Here is a 20290-nt window from a genome sequence, read left to right as displayed (position 1 = left end):
CACGACATAATATAGTAAATATGCATGCGTTGTCTGTTTTTAAACACATATCTAAAGAATACAAAGTACATACAAAACGCTTGGTAACAGCCTCTGAATGTCCCTCTGCTGGGCTAAGGCCTCCTCTCCCTTTTTGTGGAGAGGGTTTGGGGCTTATTCCACCACGCTGCTCCAATGCGGGTTGGTAAAATACACATGTGACAGAATTTCAATGAAATTAGACACATGCAGGTTTCCTCACGATGTTTTCCTTCACCATAAAGCACGAGATGAATTATAATTATAAATTAAGCACATGAAAATTCATTGGTGCTTGCCCGGGTTTGAACCCACGATCATCGGTTTAAGATTTACGCGTTCGTACCAATGGGCCATCTCGGCTTACAAAACGCTTGACGCCTCATTAATGTGTAACTTTTTTTTCTATTTCCGTTAGCCCATTGTCCGCTCATCGGAGAATAAATCGCAATATGTTTTGCCATCAACATCTCTTGGGCTTGCCACGGGCTTACAAATTCACCGGAAATCAACTACTTTCAATATACTGAAATATTTAGCAGTTATAGTTCTCATTAAATCTAGTTGAATGTGAATAAAGTCATAGTTTGAATCACGGACGGGGGCTTTCAACATACCTACTTATATAAAATTACACAGAATTTGAAAAGCACTTTACGTTATCAAATCACGGAGATACATTTTTTACAAATCATTTCTATGCTTAAAATCAGTTGTTAAGAAAAAATGTGTTTATTTTTTTATTTTTGGCGGTCTTACATTTCTAGATTGGATTTTCACCGAAACCAAATTAATTAATGAAATTAATTAATTTTCAATTATGTGTATAATAACATATAATATATTGTCATTACCCCGTCTTATTGCCTCTATTGGTGACAGGAGGGCTGGTTCATTTTTCGCCCAGAGAATCGGCATTGCAATTCAAAGGGGAAATGCTGCTAACATTCGTGCTACCCCTCCACGCGGTCACGATTTGTATAGTAGGTAACTATTTTTAATTTTTATTTGTGCAAAATTTCAGTCCAATCGTTTGATTAGAACTTCTTTAAATTCCAGTTGCAAGATTTGACCCACAGAGCGGTGAAGCTTAATAAAAGCCTGATATATATTGTTGTATTTTATATTATGAATAAATAGTATTAATACAAGTCAAGTCAGCCAATCATCGAGAAGGTTCGCCCGCCGCTTATGAAATAAGGCACCACGTCCCGCACCCGCATCTCATGGGCTGTTAATTTTAACGACAACATTTATCATTTGAACAACATCAAATTTATCCACCAAATATTTACAGAACAAATTTTGTCAGCAAATTATCTTTTATAAATTCGAAATGCTATTATTTTTAATACAAATTTAATGTATGTAAACAGGCTAATGTATGTTTATTCGGTATAATCGGTTTCATTACGGGTTTGAAGATAAAAAGCTTTCTCACATTAAATCTTTTAAAATTCCCTCTAGCGCCGTATAATTCATATCTCATAATTTGCATAGTAAATATTGGACGCGGAAATTGTAAAATGGAAAACCTCAGTAAAGGATATTTGGGACGCTCGTTCGAGTAATCGTTGAAACTATTTGTACGGGAACTAGATCACCATAGACAAACGAATCAAGCTTCAGCAATTCCAGTCCCAGCTATTTATTTTACTTATAAAAACAGTTTAATAATGTCTTATAAAAGCTGAGTAGCTACGTTATTACTTCTTTAACCATTGTGCAATCTTGATGCATAGTTTCAATTAATTTGCTTTTTTAACTTAAATGTAAGTACAATTCAAACGTTTCAAGCCGCTGTTTCCGCTGCAAACCGCTTTTGTTCTTCACATTTAAATAACTTGAACGCATTGTTCGCCTCAAAGCGATTTTAAAACCTAAAAAATGTGTACAAATACAAGCGGCAAAGACGAAGCAATGGAAGGAAAAGGTTTTACCGTCTGATTGTTAGCAGATTCTTCGTGCAGTCGATCGCTGTTATATATCAATATCGACTTTAACTTGTTTTTAAAATTTTACGTTCAAAATGATCTATTATTGTGTTTTTTAAATGACTTAAATTAAATGCCCCGTAACCAACTAATCGCTTGTTATAGTACACTCTTCCACCAGATTTATAGTAATACAGTTTCAATCATCAAAGAACTTGGGAATTATCCTTCTTTAATTCCATTAAGTAATCTTTTTTCAAAACGTAGGGGGCGTATTATAGACCCAAGTCCGCCCAGTCCGCTGAATCCGCTCGCGAGCCCGACTGACGTCATGCTAACAAAATTAACATTCCACACCAAAGGCATAACTTTGCGAGCTTGTTCATGCTTTACTAACAAAACCGATTTTTGCCAATTAAAAACAAAGCTTTGATTGAAATACTCTGGAACTAATCTAATAGAAACAACGAAATAATCCAAGCCGTTACAAAAGGAAAGCTATTGCCTCGTCGAATATCGAATCAAAGTGGCTTAATGTCTTATACATAAATAACGAGAGATTCGCTATAAGATGACTTGTATTGAATGGCTAATGCTCTTGAAGTACAAATACAATAGAGGTAATCTACTTGAAGGGATAAATAATCGATTAAATACTTCTCAAAACAAAACATTCGCTAACATCTTGGAAATATACATAGTAGTTTAGTTCTAACGCATTTGTTTATCTGTCGTTTCATATTCATTCCAAATAATAAACTTTCCAGCTGAGAGCTATTGTAATGGAACGATTTAAAGTCCCTATAGTCCAATGCTTTGGTGTTTAGAAGGATGTATGTGTGTATGTAGTGATTAACATAGGACCGGTTTTATTCGACGCATAATTATATAACTGGAATAATATTTAAGTTTTTATGAAAATTCATTGAGCAGTTATTTGTTAAATAAAAAAAGGCTAAAGGAGCCAAATTATTAATTACTAATTACTTGTTGCTGTATATTACTGACATATTTTTTCTTAATAATCATATTTCTTCCAGCCGGACACCGACATGGAATTAACGGAAGAAGATAAGAGAGCCTGGTCAAGTCTCCATGGCGGCGGCGGATGGGGTAAGCGTGGCTGGCAAGACATGAGCTCCGCCTGGGGCAAACGTGGCTGGCAAGATCTAAATTCTGCTTGGGGCAAGCGTGGCTGGCAAGATCTTAATTCAGCATGGGGCAAACGCGGCTGGCAAGACTTAAATTCGGCCTGGGGAAAGAGGGGCTGGCAAGATTTGAATACCGCTTGGGGTAAACGCGCATGGAGGGATTTATACCAGACTCCGTGGGGCAAGAGAGGCTGGCAAGATCTTAACTCTGCATGGGGCAAGCGTGGCTGGCAAGACATGAGCTCTGCATGGGGCAAGCGTGGCTGGCAAGACATGAGCTCCGCCTGGGGTAAACGTGCACCTGTATGTATTACCCATATTTTAGGTACGCAATAAATTTGTACTTTTAAATAATAGTAAACTAATACATCTTCGTTCAGGAAAAGTGGTCGAACTTCCACGGTTCTTGGGGCAAGCGATCCGGAGCCGAGCCTGACTACGAAGATTACGAAATCGCCTACGAACACCTAATCCCCGTTCAACAGGTAAGAGTTATTGTAATATATAAGTGGTAAAGGAAATGTTTTTTATGGAAATATAAACTGACAAATTAACTGACAGCATCAGTCATTGCCGTTGTCGATTCAAAAAATGACACGATATTTCGTCGACATATGGCTCTATATAACTGTCGGTCAGAGATTTGAGTTAGAATTATATGATTTTAAAATGCATCGCTAGAACCATTAGCGTAAAAGATGAAATTAACACAAAAGCGACAGGCGACAAACCGACTAAATTAGTTATGAAATTCCTCCTACTGCTTGAAAATTGCCTCGTCTTCTCTTAAGGTTAAAGTTGGAGTTAATTGGACCACCCCGCTTCTTTCCGGGTTGGTGTGGCAGTATTTTATCCTACACATGTAGATGTTTTTATTTTACCTTATTTGTTTCTTATTTTATAATTCGGGACATGAATTAAGGATTAACCCTTACCTTTGGTTAAGGTTAAGCCATATATTCTGAAAGTGATTTAAAATAAAAGCTAAACTATAACATACTTAGACTTCGTATTACCACCTGCTAAGCTTTTATAGAAATGATAAACTATTATAATAAAACCATTATTCAACTCGAACTAAATAAGATATATAAATAACTATAAAAATTGCTTATATTTGTGCAATTTCCTTCATATATAATTGTGTAAAAGTTCACGCGAGTAAGTAGAGTAGGTACACAGGGGAAGTTGGAAGGTGAATTATTACTCGAAACATATTGGATCGGCGCTGATCACAGTCGCCATAATTCTTGCCGGTCCAGATTAATTGCTGCACTGGCATTTTACGTCCCATACGGTGACAATACTTTCGCATCTATACCAACACAAAATGTCGTATTAAAAAATCTAGTCGAATAAATTATAGAATCAATTAACACATTTCACTTTTATTAAAAACGTTATTTGAATACACTTTGGCGTTGAATTTCAAATTAAATCGCAATGTTATTAATTCAAGTAGGCTCTTATAAGCTATTACAAGACTTATGATTCCACATGTTACGGGATTAAATACACATTAACTTGTCTTATATGGAAATCAACGTAGATCGACTTTATCATCCACATGTTTCTTCATAGTTACACTAAGGATTATTTATTTATGTGTTTTGAAATTATATTTTAATTTATTAAAGACAAAGTGAAAATGAATTATATTATATTTAAGTACTTGTATTCAGATGGAAGCTGATCGCTTAGCTATGGACGCTCCTGAAAAGAAAGCATGGTCATCGCTGCACGGCGCTTGGGGCAAGCGACCCATGAAGCAAGCGCAGTACAACAACGGTAATACTTTGTAGCTTTGCTTTCGAATGTAATATATATTCTCCAAACAGATGTAATATTATAACGCGGAACGACGATTGCATCTTACGAGTTATTAAATTGACATAAGGTAAATAACTATTTCTATTACAGAGTCGAAAATTATATTAATTTTAAATGTTTGACTTGTCGTACTATAATACTATATATTATAATATATACCGAATATATTATTATTGCTACCATTGAGGAAGGTTTAGGCGATCGCGTTATTTCCGATGTAATCCCGTACAATATTAACTAAAATGTTTCCTAGTGAAAAGCAAAAAAATTGTGCGATACAGCTCGCGGTTGATAAGCCAGACATTAATATAGCCATCATGAAGCGTTTCATTTTTACATTTGAACGTCTGTTGCGAGTTGTTACTGTTTGAAGAGGAACGCAATACTGCCGTGTCAAGTGTGTCGTACTCATAGCGCGGTATCACTTTTTCATGACTCATTTTAATATAAAAAGCTATTTAAAGCGCGCAATTCATACACTCGGAGCTATCAAAGTATACTGACTAACTAACTGACTTTTTACATTAAAAACGATAATTATTTACATTATTAATCTTTTAAACATGTATTACACAGTTAGTTACACTTATTATTTACGACTCCTATGTTTGTATATTAATCCAATTATGTTTATACTTACGTAAACGACCAACTCGACTTTTATTTATTTATTATCTGTACGATCTAATCTTTATAAACACTTAATGCAGAATGTAATAAGTACTTACTTTTTAAATGTGTCTACGAATTATAGCGCTTAATAAATAGTAGCTTTACTTGTTCTAATTTAATTCGATAGTTTATATGATCATTAATCACTATTCGACGACATTGTTATAAATTTGGTAAGTTAGTACAAAGTTTACACTTAAATGTAAATATAAAACAATAGCAAGAATACATTTGAGTACGTAATACATTATTTTATTGTTATCAAATGAGACAATCAAATCGATCGCACTGATTGATACGATCACGTCAAACTGATTGATTCAGAATCGCGGACGGTTTCCTACAAACTAATTACCATTTCTACGATTGGAGTCATTTAACCTGAACAATAATGATACCAATTAATATTATTTATTACGCGTCTAAATTGGAAACTCAAAATATCACAGCTGTGGAACCAAAGATACCGATACCGCTACGTTACTCCAGCGTCCTCTTGTGTACTTATAAAGTGTAGATATTAATTGTAGACGATTTTAATTTAATAACTTAATACTAACTAATAAACAGAAATAAAACGTCCCTTATTAGTAGTTTTTTGTTTTCACAATTTAAAAAAAAAAAATTATTTATTTTCGTTTCATTATTTGTTACATATATCTAATATGCTTCGTGTTCGTAAAGGAAGGTATCAAAAATAATTATTAATGTTATCTTATAAATGCATATACAAATTCTTAGACTGTAGCGAGATTGGTTTTAATTTTAACTTGACACTGGACGCAATCTTAGATCATAACTTTGTAAAAGAAGCATAAAGAATGATTTAAAAGCGTTAATGATCTTTTCTGATGCATAATAATTCCATGTCACCGTAACATTATTTACATTTCTTGTTGATAATATTATATATGTATATCGCTGCCCCTCATTGGAAACAATACTGTTTACTACAGACTTAAAAATAACCAGACATTCAGCAACAATTCTTTTGTAGAATTATTAAACAAGTTATTTTAGTTATTAGGATGATAAAATACTTTAGTCATTAACATAAATGGTAGATCTCGAACTCAACTGTCGTAAAATTTTAACTCTTAATGCTGCTGTGGTTTTTGTCATTATCACAAACGTCGTAGACCAATGTAATATGTACTGCTGTACTGTACTGTAGAACTTATGATTATTTTCAGTAGGGAGTGAGATAAATTTGTTAAAAAATGATTAGTCAATGATTTCATGATAAGAGTTTTCCATCAATATGAAAGTCATCAAAAAACCAACGAAATATTAGTCGTTAAAACTTCTAAATTAATATGATAACATTTTGGAAATTTAATAAAAATAAAAAGAAAGAAATATCTAAGAACTAAGGGACTATCAATGGACACAAAACGTTTAACGTTTTAAAAATAATTTGATTAATTTTTCGACACCGAATCGGACTTATTTGAATCTCATCATTTTACAAATCGGGATTAATCTTTTGAAATGAATATCTTATTGAATGCTCGGTCGTCACTCGTGACTGTCGCGCGCTTTCGACTCACAAAAGCCTTTTAAAAGTATTCAAAGTTATTGTCTTTTAATTACATTTCAATATTAAATCATCATTTTTTATTTTGTTGTAGTTATTCATTATGAGGATCTTAATAAATTGCCTCTGTTTATTTGGTCTGGTAGCGATCTAATGTTTCAAAATACAATTTCAATGCAATACACAGAATATGACAAATTATTTTAAAACAAACTTGACATATATAAGCTTAATTGTATTGAAAAAGACAATAATGATAAGTTAGGTTAAGGAATCAGTCATTAATCAACCGCCACTAACTAAAAGACTTCGCAAAAGCGTTTTCTAAACCAATATGGAATCTTTAAATATTTAAATTTTGGAACAATTTAACAATTAACGATATTATATAATTACAAACATGATGATTACAAAAGTATACCTAATTAGTTCAACAAGCTTCTCAACTAGGTTTATCTGTCATTGAAGTGTATTAAGTGTAAAGTGAAGTAACACGGAAGCATAACCAACAGGAGCGTATTACTGGAAGAGGGAGCCCGGCTGGACGAACCTAAGGGGCATGTGGGGCAAGCGGTCTCCAGCGAGCAACATGCCCCTAGACGACGAACACGGTAAAGGGCGTCGCTTCCACTGCACAGCGCTGTATCGCACCTTCTCTCTTCTTACGCAAAACAACCAGTAGAGCTGTCTATGTAGAGTTGATGTTCTAGATTCTTCTTCTTCTCTCTCTTCACTAGATATGTGTTCGATGTTAGAAGCAGGAAACAATGCACCAGTACAAGCAGCACTCCACCAATACCTCTACGGCACTAATTTTTCACCTCACTCTAGATCACGTCCTCACAACTGCAGCACTATTTCTTCTTTCATCATCATCTTTCCACAAGCTGAGGTTTTCATGAATGTTTTATTTTTTTTTCGAAAAATTGTTGTATTTTTTATTATTTCTGAACTTCATACTTTCCGGTGTACATACTTATCTATATAAGCAATAAATAAGGGAGTAAGCGATGTTTCAGTAACGTGTAGGTACTAAGTACATAGTTGAATGTAATGCAATGTCTTCTTGTCGCACCCGATACTGTCTTTCAATTGTATTCTAATAACAATCTTACTATTAATAATGTTTTGTTCTGGTTTAAAGGGTGTAATTACAGGCATAAGGGACGTAACTTCCTAGTTTCCAATTGAAATACTGCCAATGCGTCACCAACATTGGTGACGCATTGGCAGTATAAGAAATGGTTAGCATTTCTTACAGTGCTAATGTATATGGGTGGTGGTGATTGTTTACCGTCAGCCATAACCGCTACCCATGCGCCAGTCCACCTGCCTATATAAATAAAAGAAATATTTTTATGTTATTTTCTTTTCATTCTTATTATTTCTTTGATGTAAGATTGTTTTTGAAATTCACGTCATTTTAATGACTGACTTGACAAATATAAACTTACAAAAATCGAATACTTATATACCGTATGAAGTAGGCATTTATAGAACTCTTGTTTATGGAAGTTATCCAAATATCCCAAGCGCAGTCATTGAAGCGTTACGAAAACAAAGTCAAGTGAAAAGGATACAGTTTTATAGACATTAGGTCGAATAACGGACACCAGAGGGGATGTCGGCACGCGCGGGGCTGGTCTAAGGGCGAGTACATAGTGCATGCACAGTACACTCAGACTTAACATTTCAATATATTCAATAACATCAGATGAATTGTAGTCTCATTTTTATAGTATCCGATGTAAATGAGACAGTTGGTGTCATATTTTGTGCATCTAGTTTCAAGGGAAAGGGTAACTTTGAATAATGTCTAATACTGCAAAGCAGTTATTCTATGTATGTTATTAATTGAACGACAAAATGACTACGGTATTAAATACTACGTATTTTATGAGACTCGTTTTCATCGGACCTAACTGAATATTACTTCAAAAAGCTGAAAATTTCGGATCGGAAAAAGCGACGAGCATGAGTGATTTTTTAAGAAAATAAATATGCGAATGACGTCATGCGCCCCGAACCCTTCGAGTGGATTAAAGAAACACCTGCGACACGGAGACCGTATCTAAGGTTCTGACTTATCAAAGGTTCAACGAAGCTTACTTGTGGGGAAAAAAACATATTGCACAGCTAAAGTTCGCAGATTTTTTATCGGGGTCCGTCAGAGTTTTAGATAACAAGGACAACAAAGTGTAATTAATAAAGTTTCGAACCCTTCACTTTTTCAATTATGCCTTTGGCAATTAATTGCCGGTCTAATATGTAATTGTTTACAGATATATATTCGTTTTTAATTTCAATCAACTTCTAAATTTTAAACTCACATCAAAATCACTCGCATATATTTATTTCAAAAACTCAACAATCTGAACTACCTACCGGAGAAGAAGTGAGCGCAACATTTATGTGATGTTTGCTAATGTCGTTACAAAACAATTTAAAAGGGTTAAATAATTTATCTCCTATGAAACACAAAGTGAATTAACACAATAAAAGTTAATTGTTGAGAGACGGAAGCGTTTATTTGACCCTTAAACCGACCCGCGGCTGCACGCTGCGCTGTGTGGGAATTTATTTGCATATGACTTTAATTATGTACCCGCTTTTCCGATGTGTAACTGCCCTTAATTCTTAGATTTACGATCAGTACTTGCGGTTTCTCAGCGCAGCATGTAGCTTTCCTCCGTATCAATGACGACGTTAACAGTTATATCTTTTTAATTATATTTCTTTTTCCAGGAGTCTGCCATTAGAACTTTCAAATCTTCATCTCTCAAGATTAACGTAATAAGTAATACCGTAACTAACTAAGACTTTAATACTTAAATCACGTATGTAGACATTGATGTCTAACGAGACGAGGTGATCAATATGATTTTACTAAATTTTATAAATAACATTCATCCTGTGTCTTCAAAAATCAAACAACTGGCCACAAAATAAGTCTCCTTCCCTTCCGGCGAACGGCCTACTTCCAATCCTCTATAATTAATCCTTTAATATCACCACGTTTTAGTCCGTTCATAATGAAAAGCGGCTTACACATTTAAACCATACCTTTCCGAAATGCCCATCAAACGTAATCGTTTAACTCTTTAATTCTATTTAACAATCCACGCGGCGGGATAAGCGGGGAAAGCTTGTTTTATGTATTAACGAACTACCTATGTACATATTTCATCTCAGATAAACTTTAGATTTCGTAAACTTCAATCTATAAGCGTATAACATAATACGAAGACCCAAATTATGAAACTACTAACAACTATGATTAATTAAACAATTATACTTTGATATTAATTAAACACTGAAATCACGTGTAAATAACAAGGTCAGTATGTCTACAAATCTGGTTAGTAGATTATAACCTACTTCTAACTGTCATAGCTATTTTCAGTTTTAGAATTGTATGTAATTGGGATGATAGCCATAGAGCTGACTTAATGATGGAGCCGGGAAATCAGCAGAACTGCTCAATGAGCAATAAGCTCATCGGGTTTGAGCTCACCGGGTGCATTACATACATTAACGTGTATTGTATGTTATTTAACTATAATTTTAATTATTATATAGTAAATAATTCTATCGCTAAACCACACGAAACATCAGTACATTAAACTATTGTTGGAGAGTAATTCCACTGTAAATATAATCACCGAAGCGAGCGCTAACCCAATATTATAATTTCCAGACGGAGCCACTGGGGACGAGGCCTAGACCACCGGCAGCTCTAACATACACGAGATTATATTAAAGTCTTATCAAAATTACGACGTATAATGTCCTTATATAAATATTAGTATATGTTTCGTCACTATCGCGTACCCTTTCTTCTTCCAAGCACTGTGCAGTGCGCGGATTGTTGATGTACTTTGGCGGTAGCAGTTCCTAGTTGTTTTATTTATAACATTATCGATTCAACAGTCTTTATTAAGAATCGTACAAATATAGCTCTTACTAATTGTCACCTTCTAGATTATTATTATATTAACATATTAAGTGTAATTCTTAGTTACCAAATATAGAACGAACGAATAAATTGCTGGCTCATTCATAATCTGAATGTTAGAAAAAGAAAGCGTTATTTCCAGTTCTATATAAAGTAAATTATATCTTTTTAAATAAGATATCTATTTTTACGTTGTCTATATACGTAGAATATAAGATAATATAACGCGAGGGACGGTGTAACTATGTATTTAATAGTTAGTTGAATTAATTACAGTAGCTATGTATGAATAATTGTATTTTATTAGTAAAGTTGATGTACATTGAAGGGCTTCGTTCGGTGTTGACGTTTGTCCAATAAAAGTTTATTCGAAGCCGAAAGAAGTTTTATTTATCAACCCTATAATAACATAAACTAAGAGAACAACTATTTTAAATCAGGTTTCTATTCCATCCTAAGCAAGTTAAGTTTAGTACACAAAATATTATCGTAACCCGCAACAAAAATGTGGTCATAATGTCTACTTGATCTAATTTATGTGGATCTAGTTTCATATTAAGTTGTACGATGTGAGTTAATCACAGTAACAGGTGTAGTTAAAGAAAAGCTTATAACTTAGGAGGATGAGATGAAGTCTTCCTGACCACGTCTTGTCTTGTGATAAAGTCTTCGACCACGGTGGCCAATGTCGCAATGGTGACTTGCCCTTATGTTTACGCAAACACTTGTGCACTCTTATAATCCGATCGGCAATCTGGCATGACCGGAAAGAGTTCAGACGCAGGACCAACGGCATTGCGTGCTTACCAAAGAACGGAAGTGTAAATACTTTCAACTTCCAGACTCGAGGCCGCTAGTGAAATGTTGAGAATCTTCAATAAAACAAACCATAAATTTTTATTTGTCCGACCGGGGGTTTGCGCTCAGGACCTTGGGATCAGCGACCTTATATCTAACCACTAGACCAACGAGGCAGTCAATTCAGTTTATAGACATTTATTCCTCAAAAAGACAATACAGTCACTTACATGAGAAATGTTTACATTTTAAAGAAAATATTATGTAGGTAGTTCGTCTTGTAATATCAATAATTTTGTGAGAGTAATACAATATTATGTATGTTACAAGTATCGTTACAAGTATAAACAAAAGAAAATAATAATTAAAGTGCTAAACAATACGTCGGTAGTTGGTGTGAACATAATTAAAATTAAAAATAGGTTTTTATAACATGTTGTGCTAATTTAGATTTAAACATTTACATTGAGCTACAATTTTTTAATTATTGGAGGTAATTTGTTATAAATCTGCGCACCTTCGAACGTAATTATTTTTTTACCGTAGTTTGTTCGAGTCTTCGGGAGTACAACCAACTAGCTCGGCGACAACTTCACTTTGTTACTTCGTGTTTAAATGTGAATGATAAGTCAGTATGGAGAAAACTTTTTAGTAGTTTGTGTATTAATATACAAATATTGTAAATATATAATTGTTTAATATTCATAATTTTAGTGTCTGTATAAATTTTTGTAGTAGGTGTTAAATATGGGTATCGAAAAATAAGTTTAATAATTTTGTTTTGAATAATTTGAAGCTCTGCTAAATTTTTAACGGCACTACCCCACACCTCAACCATGTATCAAAGATGTGGTTTAACTAGAGAGTTATAGATGTTATAGCGCAGTGGTCGTGGAATACAACGAACAACATTACGAACGAGACCAATGCATGAAGAAAGTTTTGCTTTGATTTATTCTATGTGAGTTTTCCACGTCAAATTGACATCAAGTCTCAATCCCAGATATCTTTCATTAGCTTTTTCTTGTAGTGCAACGCCATTAATCGTTAATGGCATGTGTGGTTTTATTGATTTGTTTCTAGCCTTAAAAATAACGTAACAAGTTTTTGAGATGTTAACTGTCAAAAGATTATGTTGAAGCCAAGAAGAAAGTGTGTCTAGGTCAGATTGTGCTTGTGGTAGAATATCTTGTAATGTGTTTACAAAATAAAATAAGCAAATATCGTCGGCGTTTTGTGTTATATGATTATAGTTATAACATATAACCAACACATGTAACTCGTTCATAATGCAACCGTTAGTGTGGACGTTTCTAATTTATTCAATACAATACAAGTTTATCTCAACGCTTGAGAGTATAATTTTGTAATAATAATATATTATAATCATGAAATTTTACATAACGCGTACGTTCAGCGGTACAGAAAATACATACCTGACACCGGCTATCAAAATTGACTTGCGTGTAAATTATGTAGGATTTTATATTTATTTATTTATATTTTAGGGAATCACACAATAAGATGACACTTTTAACATAATGATATTAAAATAATACGTCACCTAAGTTTCCAACGACAATAATTACACAATCAAAAAAATTTGTTATGTTAAAATTTAACAAAATATAAAAAAATCGCAAAGCTACAACAGTCTGAATATTAATAAAAGTCATAACGAACAATCACACAGGGAAACTATAACATAAAAATTTTATTTTATTTATTTATTAAGGATCTCCATAACACTTACGAGTACATTACATCGTGGAATAATGTTTTAAAATATGTGTGCCCCTGCAATTAAAGGAGACCACAGCAAGCACATAAATAATGAAATAGAAGTTAAAAAAATATAAAAAGAAATGTTACATAGCGGTACTCAATAAATAAACACAGGAACTATAAAAAGGTAAACAATGGTTAAACAAAGACTACATTGTGCAAATATGAGTTAAGTATTATATAAAAATAACTACAAAAATAAAAATAACGAGTAAAGTTAAAAATAAAACCTTTAAGCAAAAAAAAAAACAAAACATTAAAAAAAAACTATGTATTAAGAAACAATTTTTTGAGATATTTTTTAAACTTAGTTAATTCTGAGGTATATATATCCAAGTTAGTGTGCTGTTTAGAAAGCGCATTATATAGCCTACAGATCCTTGGCAAAGCAGCATAGTGTCCGAGATTTGAATTGGATGTAGAAATATAAAAGTGATTAATAAATATATAAGCGTTTCTACGAGGTAAGCGAGAAGGTACATTAAGATTAATTTGTTGAAGCAATATTAAATGTGTAGACGTACACAAATTGTATAAGTTAAAAAATGTAAACCGAAGTAAGAAATGACCAACACTACGTAACCACATAAAAGTAGTAATGAAAATATACATAAATATTTTTGCGTATGCCAAGAACAGTTCTATTGAGTTTTGAAGTGTTCTTGTTGAAATTAGAAAAGCTTCATAATAATAACAAGTAATAGTTTTTGTTATAAATCAGTTGTATGTAGATATAAACAAATATATAAATAAAACCTAAACTCGTTCCGAGTGCCGTGTGTTTTACAATATACAGATTAAAAGCGACGAATGCAAACAAATCGCTGGTCATATTTGGCCAACAAACCGACTAACTCCCATCCAATCTCCCAAACAGATCCTAGTGTTACCATTACTTTGGCCAATATATCGAAATATTTTTGACATTTCTAATTTACATAAAATTTATATTTAAGTAAAATATAAATATTATGTAAATTATATTTGATTTTTTTCAGAAAGCTTCTAAGTCAATAGTCTTATGACATACATATCTACTATAGTTTTATTTAAAGTTATATGTATATGTATGTATACATATATATACATAAAGTATTATTGTTGGTAGTACAATTTGCTAATAACCGCCTTCACGGATTTCTGTTCTGCCTAAAGGTTGACTAGCACAGAATTCCTTCAGGCATTAAGTGCGTCTCTTGTTCCAACTGCATATTGTGGTGGTCAATAAAGTTTTTAAATAAAAATAAATAAATACAATAAGTAATAGTTATTATACAAACTCTCTCTCTCGCTTTTTTCCTCTCTTTCTTATCCTATCTCATTGGTGGACACAACAGCTTTTGTATGCTCTACTTCACTCATTCGAAAGTACTTCATTTATTTATTCATGTACTATAAAATTTATTATTATAGTAATAATAAATAAATTTCGCTGATAATGGTTCAACTGTATCATGCACAAATGCTAATAACTAAAAAGAAAAGTTAAAAATTAATTTAATACTCATTATTTATAATTTCGTAAATTTGAGTGTTTCAAATTTAATGGTCACTCTAGCAAACGCGTCAATATAACGAAATAGAACCGTCCGCCGTGCAATCTCACTGATTGTGTACATTGTGTATTGTTTGCACGTTTACATGTATCTACATGCACATGTGCGTGGCATACTTTGTACCCTAACGTCACGCCGTATGTCACTTTAAACACTTTAAATCGAACAAGAAAGTTTAGCAAGGAAGTTAAAACTTTCATATATATTATTATTCTATCAAACATACTTGGTAGAAGTTATTCTAGGATATATGAAATAATTATTTTGTTTTTAGTTCTAAAATTATGTCGCAAGATTGTTTGACACATATGTAGAACTATTGATTATTTAAACATTATTTAATTAAAGTAGATCCCCGGTTGTTTCGTTTTCTTTGTCCTACAATATACTAATTTTCAATTAACTGAGAACCACTCATATTTATTAGACTGTCATCAATGTATACTTACCTAGTATTATGTTTGTTTTCTCAATAACGTGACGACTGATTTCGATAATAATAATCTAAATGTTCGGCCCGAATCATATCAACAGTTCTTCCTAAGACCGCTAGTGAAATTGGTACTAAACATCGTCAGTAAAACGATTCATCATCATTACTCGTGACATATTTGTACTTATAGACAAATTTAACTGCATAATCTATTTTTGTTTGATTCTCATGATTGCTATTTCGATCTGTCACGTCGTTCGTCAGTGTCAATTTCAGTAAGGCTTTTTGCGGCGATGCTATATTTGGTTCTATTACGTCGTGTAGAATAAAGCTTTGAACAACTTTTTAGATTCGGGGAAAACTTCGCCGACCGCATCTGGAGTGGTAAGCCGCAATAGCGAGGGTAGTGACTTCGTAAATAAAGCAATACAAGGTTACTGCAAGCTCTTAAAATTAACTAATTAAGCATAATACGCTTTGTTTTGTATGCGATGACCACAATTTCCATACTATAAAACTTTGTAAACCGGGAGACGGGAGGAACTATCCGAAGAGCGATCGGTATTAATTATTCTGAGGTTCGATGAAAAAGGAGGCAACTTGAGGAATCCACTAATTAGTTTTGCTCGGAGCAAGTTTAGTTGACAGAGTCGCCTCGCCCGAAGACAACGCGCCTGTTCCTGCACGATGTATACGGATTGGCTTCATTCCACAGATCAAAATTAAAATTACTTTGTTGATGAAATATTACATTAAAAAACATAAATCAACGTGAAAATCAAGACGTTTATCCCGTCTTAAGAAAAGCAAAGATACTAACTAGGTTTACCTTATGGTAAGTGGTCACCCTCGCTGTTGTTCATACCAGCCCTGCAAGGAGCATGAGCCATTTATTACACCGTTAATGTTGTTTTCTGTGAGACTTTTATTACACACGAACTCACTCTTAAAACCGCAACACAGCACTACAAAGTATTACACTGTTAGCCGTAGAATGTCTGTTAAAAGCGTGGGCTCAGAAAGACTAACACAAAGCCTACAAAAAACCCCGGTGGTAAAATAGAGAGCAGAAACGTCCAACTGCATCTAAATAAGTAGGTTTCCGGTTTCAGAGGTACAAGAGTTCATGTCAGATAGCATTAAAAACGTGTATTATTAGTGCACTCGGTACGTGGGGTTCACTTAGTGACTTCCTTCGCGCGCTGAGAGCCATTGAAGTCACCGACGGTCGTTGGCTAAGTAAAAATTTTTTTAGTGTCAAAGAATCATTTCTATAATATGTTACACACACAGCTGTCGAGGACTCCAGTGTCCTGCTGAATGTGCCAAGCGACATTAAAATTATTCTATTGAATCAATGGTAGGTATATTTCTTTGCTTTGATTTTTTTTTATAGAATAGGAAGGCGGACGATAATATGGGCCACCTGATTTTAAGTGGTCACCAACGCCCATAGACATTAGCATTGTAAGAAATGTTAACCATTGCTTACATCACCAATGCACCACCAACCTTGGGAACTAAGATGTTTTGTCCCTTGTGCCTGTAATTACACTGGCTCACTCACCCTTCAAACCGGAACACAACAATACCAAGTACTGCTGTTTTGCGGTAGAATATCTGATGAGTGGGTGGTACCTACCCAGACGAGCTTATAATTAGAATAAAAAATTAGATTAGACGATGAAACGATTGAAATACTTTGTAATATTTTAGTTCATTCCATTGTTATGAGATTCCTTCATATATGTTTTATCTATTTGCTAATTTTAACGTTTTATTTTGTTTTTATATCGTTATTCTGATTTCTTTTTTATTACATTGTACAATAAATAAAGTTCCTTTTCTTATAACTATTGTGAGTCAAATAACTTTGAGTTGAATATATTATATTGTTTTTAAATCGTAGTCTCGTGCTCAATTTCCGATTTGGGGATTCATTAAAATAAATCATTCTTAGGTAAAAATAAAAATACTTACGTATTAAGTACTTTTCTTTAAATTGGCATTTTGTTTAGCCATACGTACATATGAGGGGCATTATTTTGATAAATTTAATATTTATTACATAACATATTTCACTAACAAATAACTAAGTAATTAGCTAATTTTGTGAAATAAAATATTTTTATCGGTGACATATATATCTCAATAAATAAGTAAGTGCTTGACGAAACATTTACCAAATGTAAGTAGCAGAGTTGAGCTGAAAACAAGAAAGCGCACTCCGCGCTGCGCTGTTGACTGTAGGCCAAAGTACCGCCAATGTTTAGTTGACGGAAATTACGATCGAACTGATGCTTAGCGAAAGTATTATTGATATGGAACTAAAGGTTAAACGGAAACGAGAGGAATACCGTGTCGGCTTTGAGTCGTATATGTTTGAGTCCTAATACAGTCAACTCTTTAACATTTATTGAATAAAGCGCAGTATGGGTTTCTATTAAACAATAACTATACATGTGAAAAAAATCTGAGATGGCTTAGTGGTTAGAACGCGTGAATTTTAACCGATTATCGTGGGTTCAAACCCGGGCAAGCACCACTGAATTTTCATGTGCTTAATTTGTGTTTATAATTCATCTCGTGCTTGACGGTGAAGGAAAACATCGTGAGGAAACCTGCATATATCTAATTTCATTGAAATTATGCCACATGTGTATTCTACCAACCCGCATTGGAGCAGCGTGGTGGAATAAGCTCCAAACCTCCTCCCCAAAAGGAAGAGGAGGCCTGAGCCCAGCTGTGGGACATTAACAGGCTGTTACTGTTGCTGTTTATACATGTGAAGGTATGGTTACTGAATACATATGAATAACAACTGCTTATGAAACACTTCATATAAAACACTCAAGTTACTGTATTTTATGAAATAATTTGCCAGTCGATGCTCGAACCGACTGATCGTGAGTGACTGATGAAAACCGACTTAAAATAATACATAATACGCTACTCGTGATTGCCGTTTGGTTTAATCGTTTCCTTTAAATATTATAAGCATTGTATTTAATGTCGCATGTCATCATTTCATTTCTCACGATCGAGGTCTACATCCAATTCGAGTTTGTTCTTGCAGAATAACTCCACCGAAACGATACGCTTTAATAATACCAAATATTGCAATATTTGAGTTTAAACAGTCGGTGGTAAGCGATTTCCGACGTTTCCTTAGTTATTATAAAGTTTGAATTGTTTTGTGTTTATCAGTTATCCTTTTTTAGGATCTCAGTTAATTCTGAATGTTAATTATTTAGATGAATTCATTTCGAAGGGGGCAAATGAAGGCTTAAACTGAATCGTGGCAGTATTTAAATTGCTAAACACTGCCGCAACTAAACCCGCGCTTGTCGGAATCAGGGGACAAATAAATGTATTATTTAAGACATTTAGGTAATTTATATTTCCAGAATTGTGTTACTGGGATTAGTATAATTTATTGGAAGTTTAGACAGAATGGATCGAACCAGCGCACATCAACGCCGCGCTCGATAACATCCGCTCCGATCGTTTCAGTTAAACTTAAGAAATGAATATGTTTTTTTTTAAACAAAAAAAAACATTTTTCTAAACGCAACGCTAACGTTTGCTTCACAATATAAAATAAGTGTTGACTATTTTGGAACATTTTATTTTATAACGTTGTAACAAAACAACGACAAACACAAACAAACAGTGTCAAAGGGACACCGGAAGTCGTTATTTGGATCGAGAGTGACCAGCCTCTGTCATGTTGTGATGATTGCGACACATGATACACAAAATATTACGAGATATAAGACAATATGATACCATTCACAATACTTACCTCGACTATCTAAAACGTTTGTTAAAGGCAGAGAACAATTAATCAGGCTCAACCGGATCGCTCATTGGTGGCCTGTCGCGTCATTGTCTGCCTCAAACCAATGACCTTTCCTATGACCTATATAAAGTCAAAATTTGCGAGATATCGTGGCCACCTAAAAATAGCCGCAATCCTGCTAAGACTTTCAATGCTTTACGTCAATTTAATTACATCATATAACAGACGCTGAACATTGCAATGGCAGCTACGATTAGTAGTAGGATAGAAAAGTAAGATTAGATATATATTTTGACTACATATGTCCATACATACAAAGCTGATTGTCTCAAAGTATGTCCATACATACAAAGCCGATTGTCTCAAAGTATGTCCATACATACAAAGCCGATTGTCTCAAAGTATGTCCATAGTTCAAAGCGATGTTGATTATAATTATTTGCAAGTATTTATTTAGTATTGAATGTAGCTCGCGGTCGCTTAGCCAATATTCATTATACATTCGGAATAAATTGTATGAACAAAATATTGCTGAGATTTCGTGGCTTGGACGCACAGAGTCGGACATCGACAACGGGATTTGTATTTATAATTTAATCAAAATATTCGCAATTTATTACGTTTAAGTCTGTGCTTTCTAAGTAACACAAATAAATAACTTAAATAAGAATGTTGCGTTTGTTCGTTTTCACGTGTGTTTAACATTACTTCAAACTCCTCGTTAAGACGAAAAGGGTACCGCTGGTTTTTTAGTGGGTATTCCGATGTTCAGGGCGCATTCGGCGCACTCGGAAAAAGCGCGAACCCTACGGGGTATGT

The 20290-nt window shown here is 33.8% G+C and overlaps 2 protein-coding genes across 4 annotated transcripts in view; one reads left to right on the top strand and one right to left on the bottom strand.

Moving 5' to 3' along the window:
• The window catches only part of LOC126776703 (prothoracicostatic peptides), a 63522-nt gene extending 52056 nt beyond the window's left edge, over nucleotides 1–11466 (top strand). The window contains exons 3-7 of one of the 3 annotated variants that reach the window (XM_050499331.1): nucleotides 2993–3406; nucleotides 3484–3588; nucleotides 4786–4891; nucleotides 7655–7753; nucleotides 10846–11466. In XM_050499331.1, the coding sequence (XP_050355288.1) occupies nucleotides 2993–3406; nucleotides 3484–3588; nucleotides 4786–4891; nucleotides 7655–7753; nucleotides 10846–10865 (744 nt within the window). In that variant the 3' untranslated portion in view covers nucleotides 10866–11466. Of the gene's footprint in view, nucleotides 1–2992; nucleotides 3407–3483; nucleotides 3589–4785; nucleotides 4892–7654; nucleotides 7754–10839 lie in introns of all 3 variants that reach the window. The other 2 variants (XM_050499330.1, XM_050499332.1) reach the window with 2 other exon arrangements.
• Nucleotides 1–20290, bottom strand: part of LOC126776693 (prolyl 3-hydroxylase sudestada1) — a 382982-nt gene that overhangs the window by 328418 nt on the left and 34274 nt on the right. The gene's annotated exons all lie outside the window — the stretch shown is intronic.

Source organism: Nymphalis io, chromosome 21 (assembly GCF_905147045.1).
Source record: "Nymphalis io chromosome 21, ilAglIoxx1.1, whole genome shotgun sequence".
Lineage (NCBI taxonomy): Eukaryota > Metazoa > Arthropoda > Insecta > Lepidoptera > Nymphalidae > Nymphalis > Nymphalis io.
The sequence above is the reverse complement of the archived record's forward strand: the minus strand, read 5'-3'. Positions and strand labels throughout refer to the sequence as shown.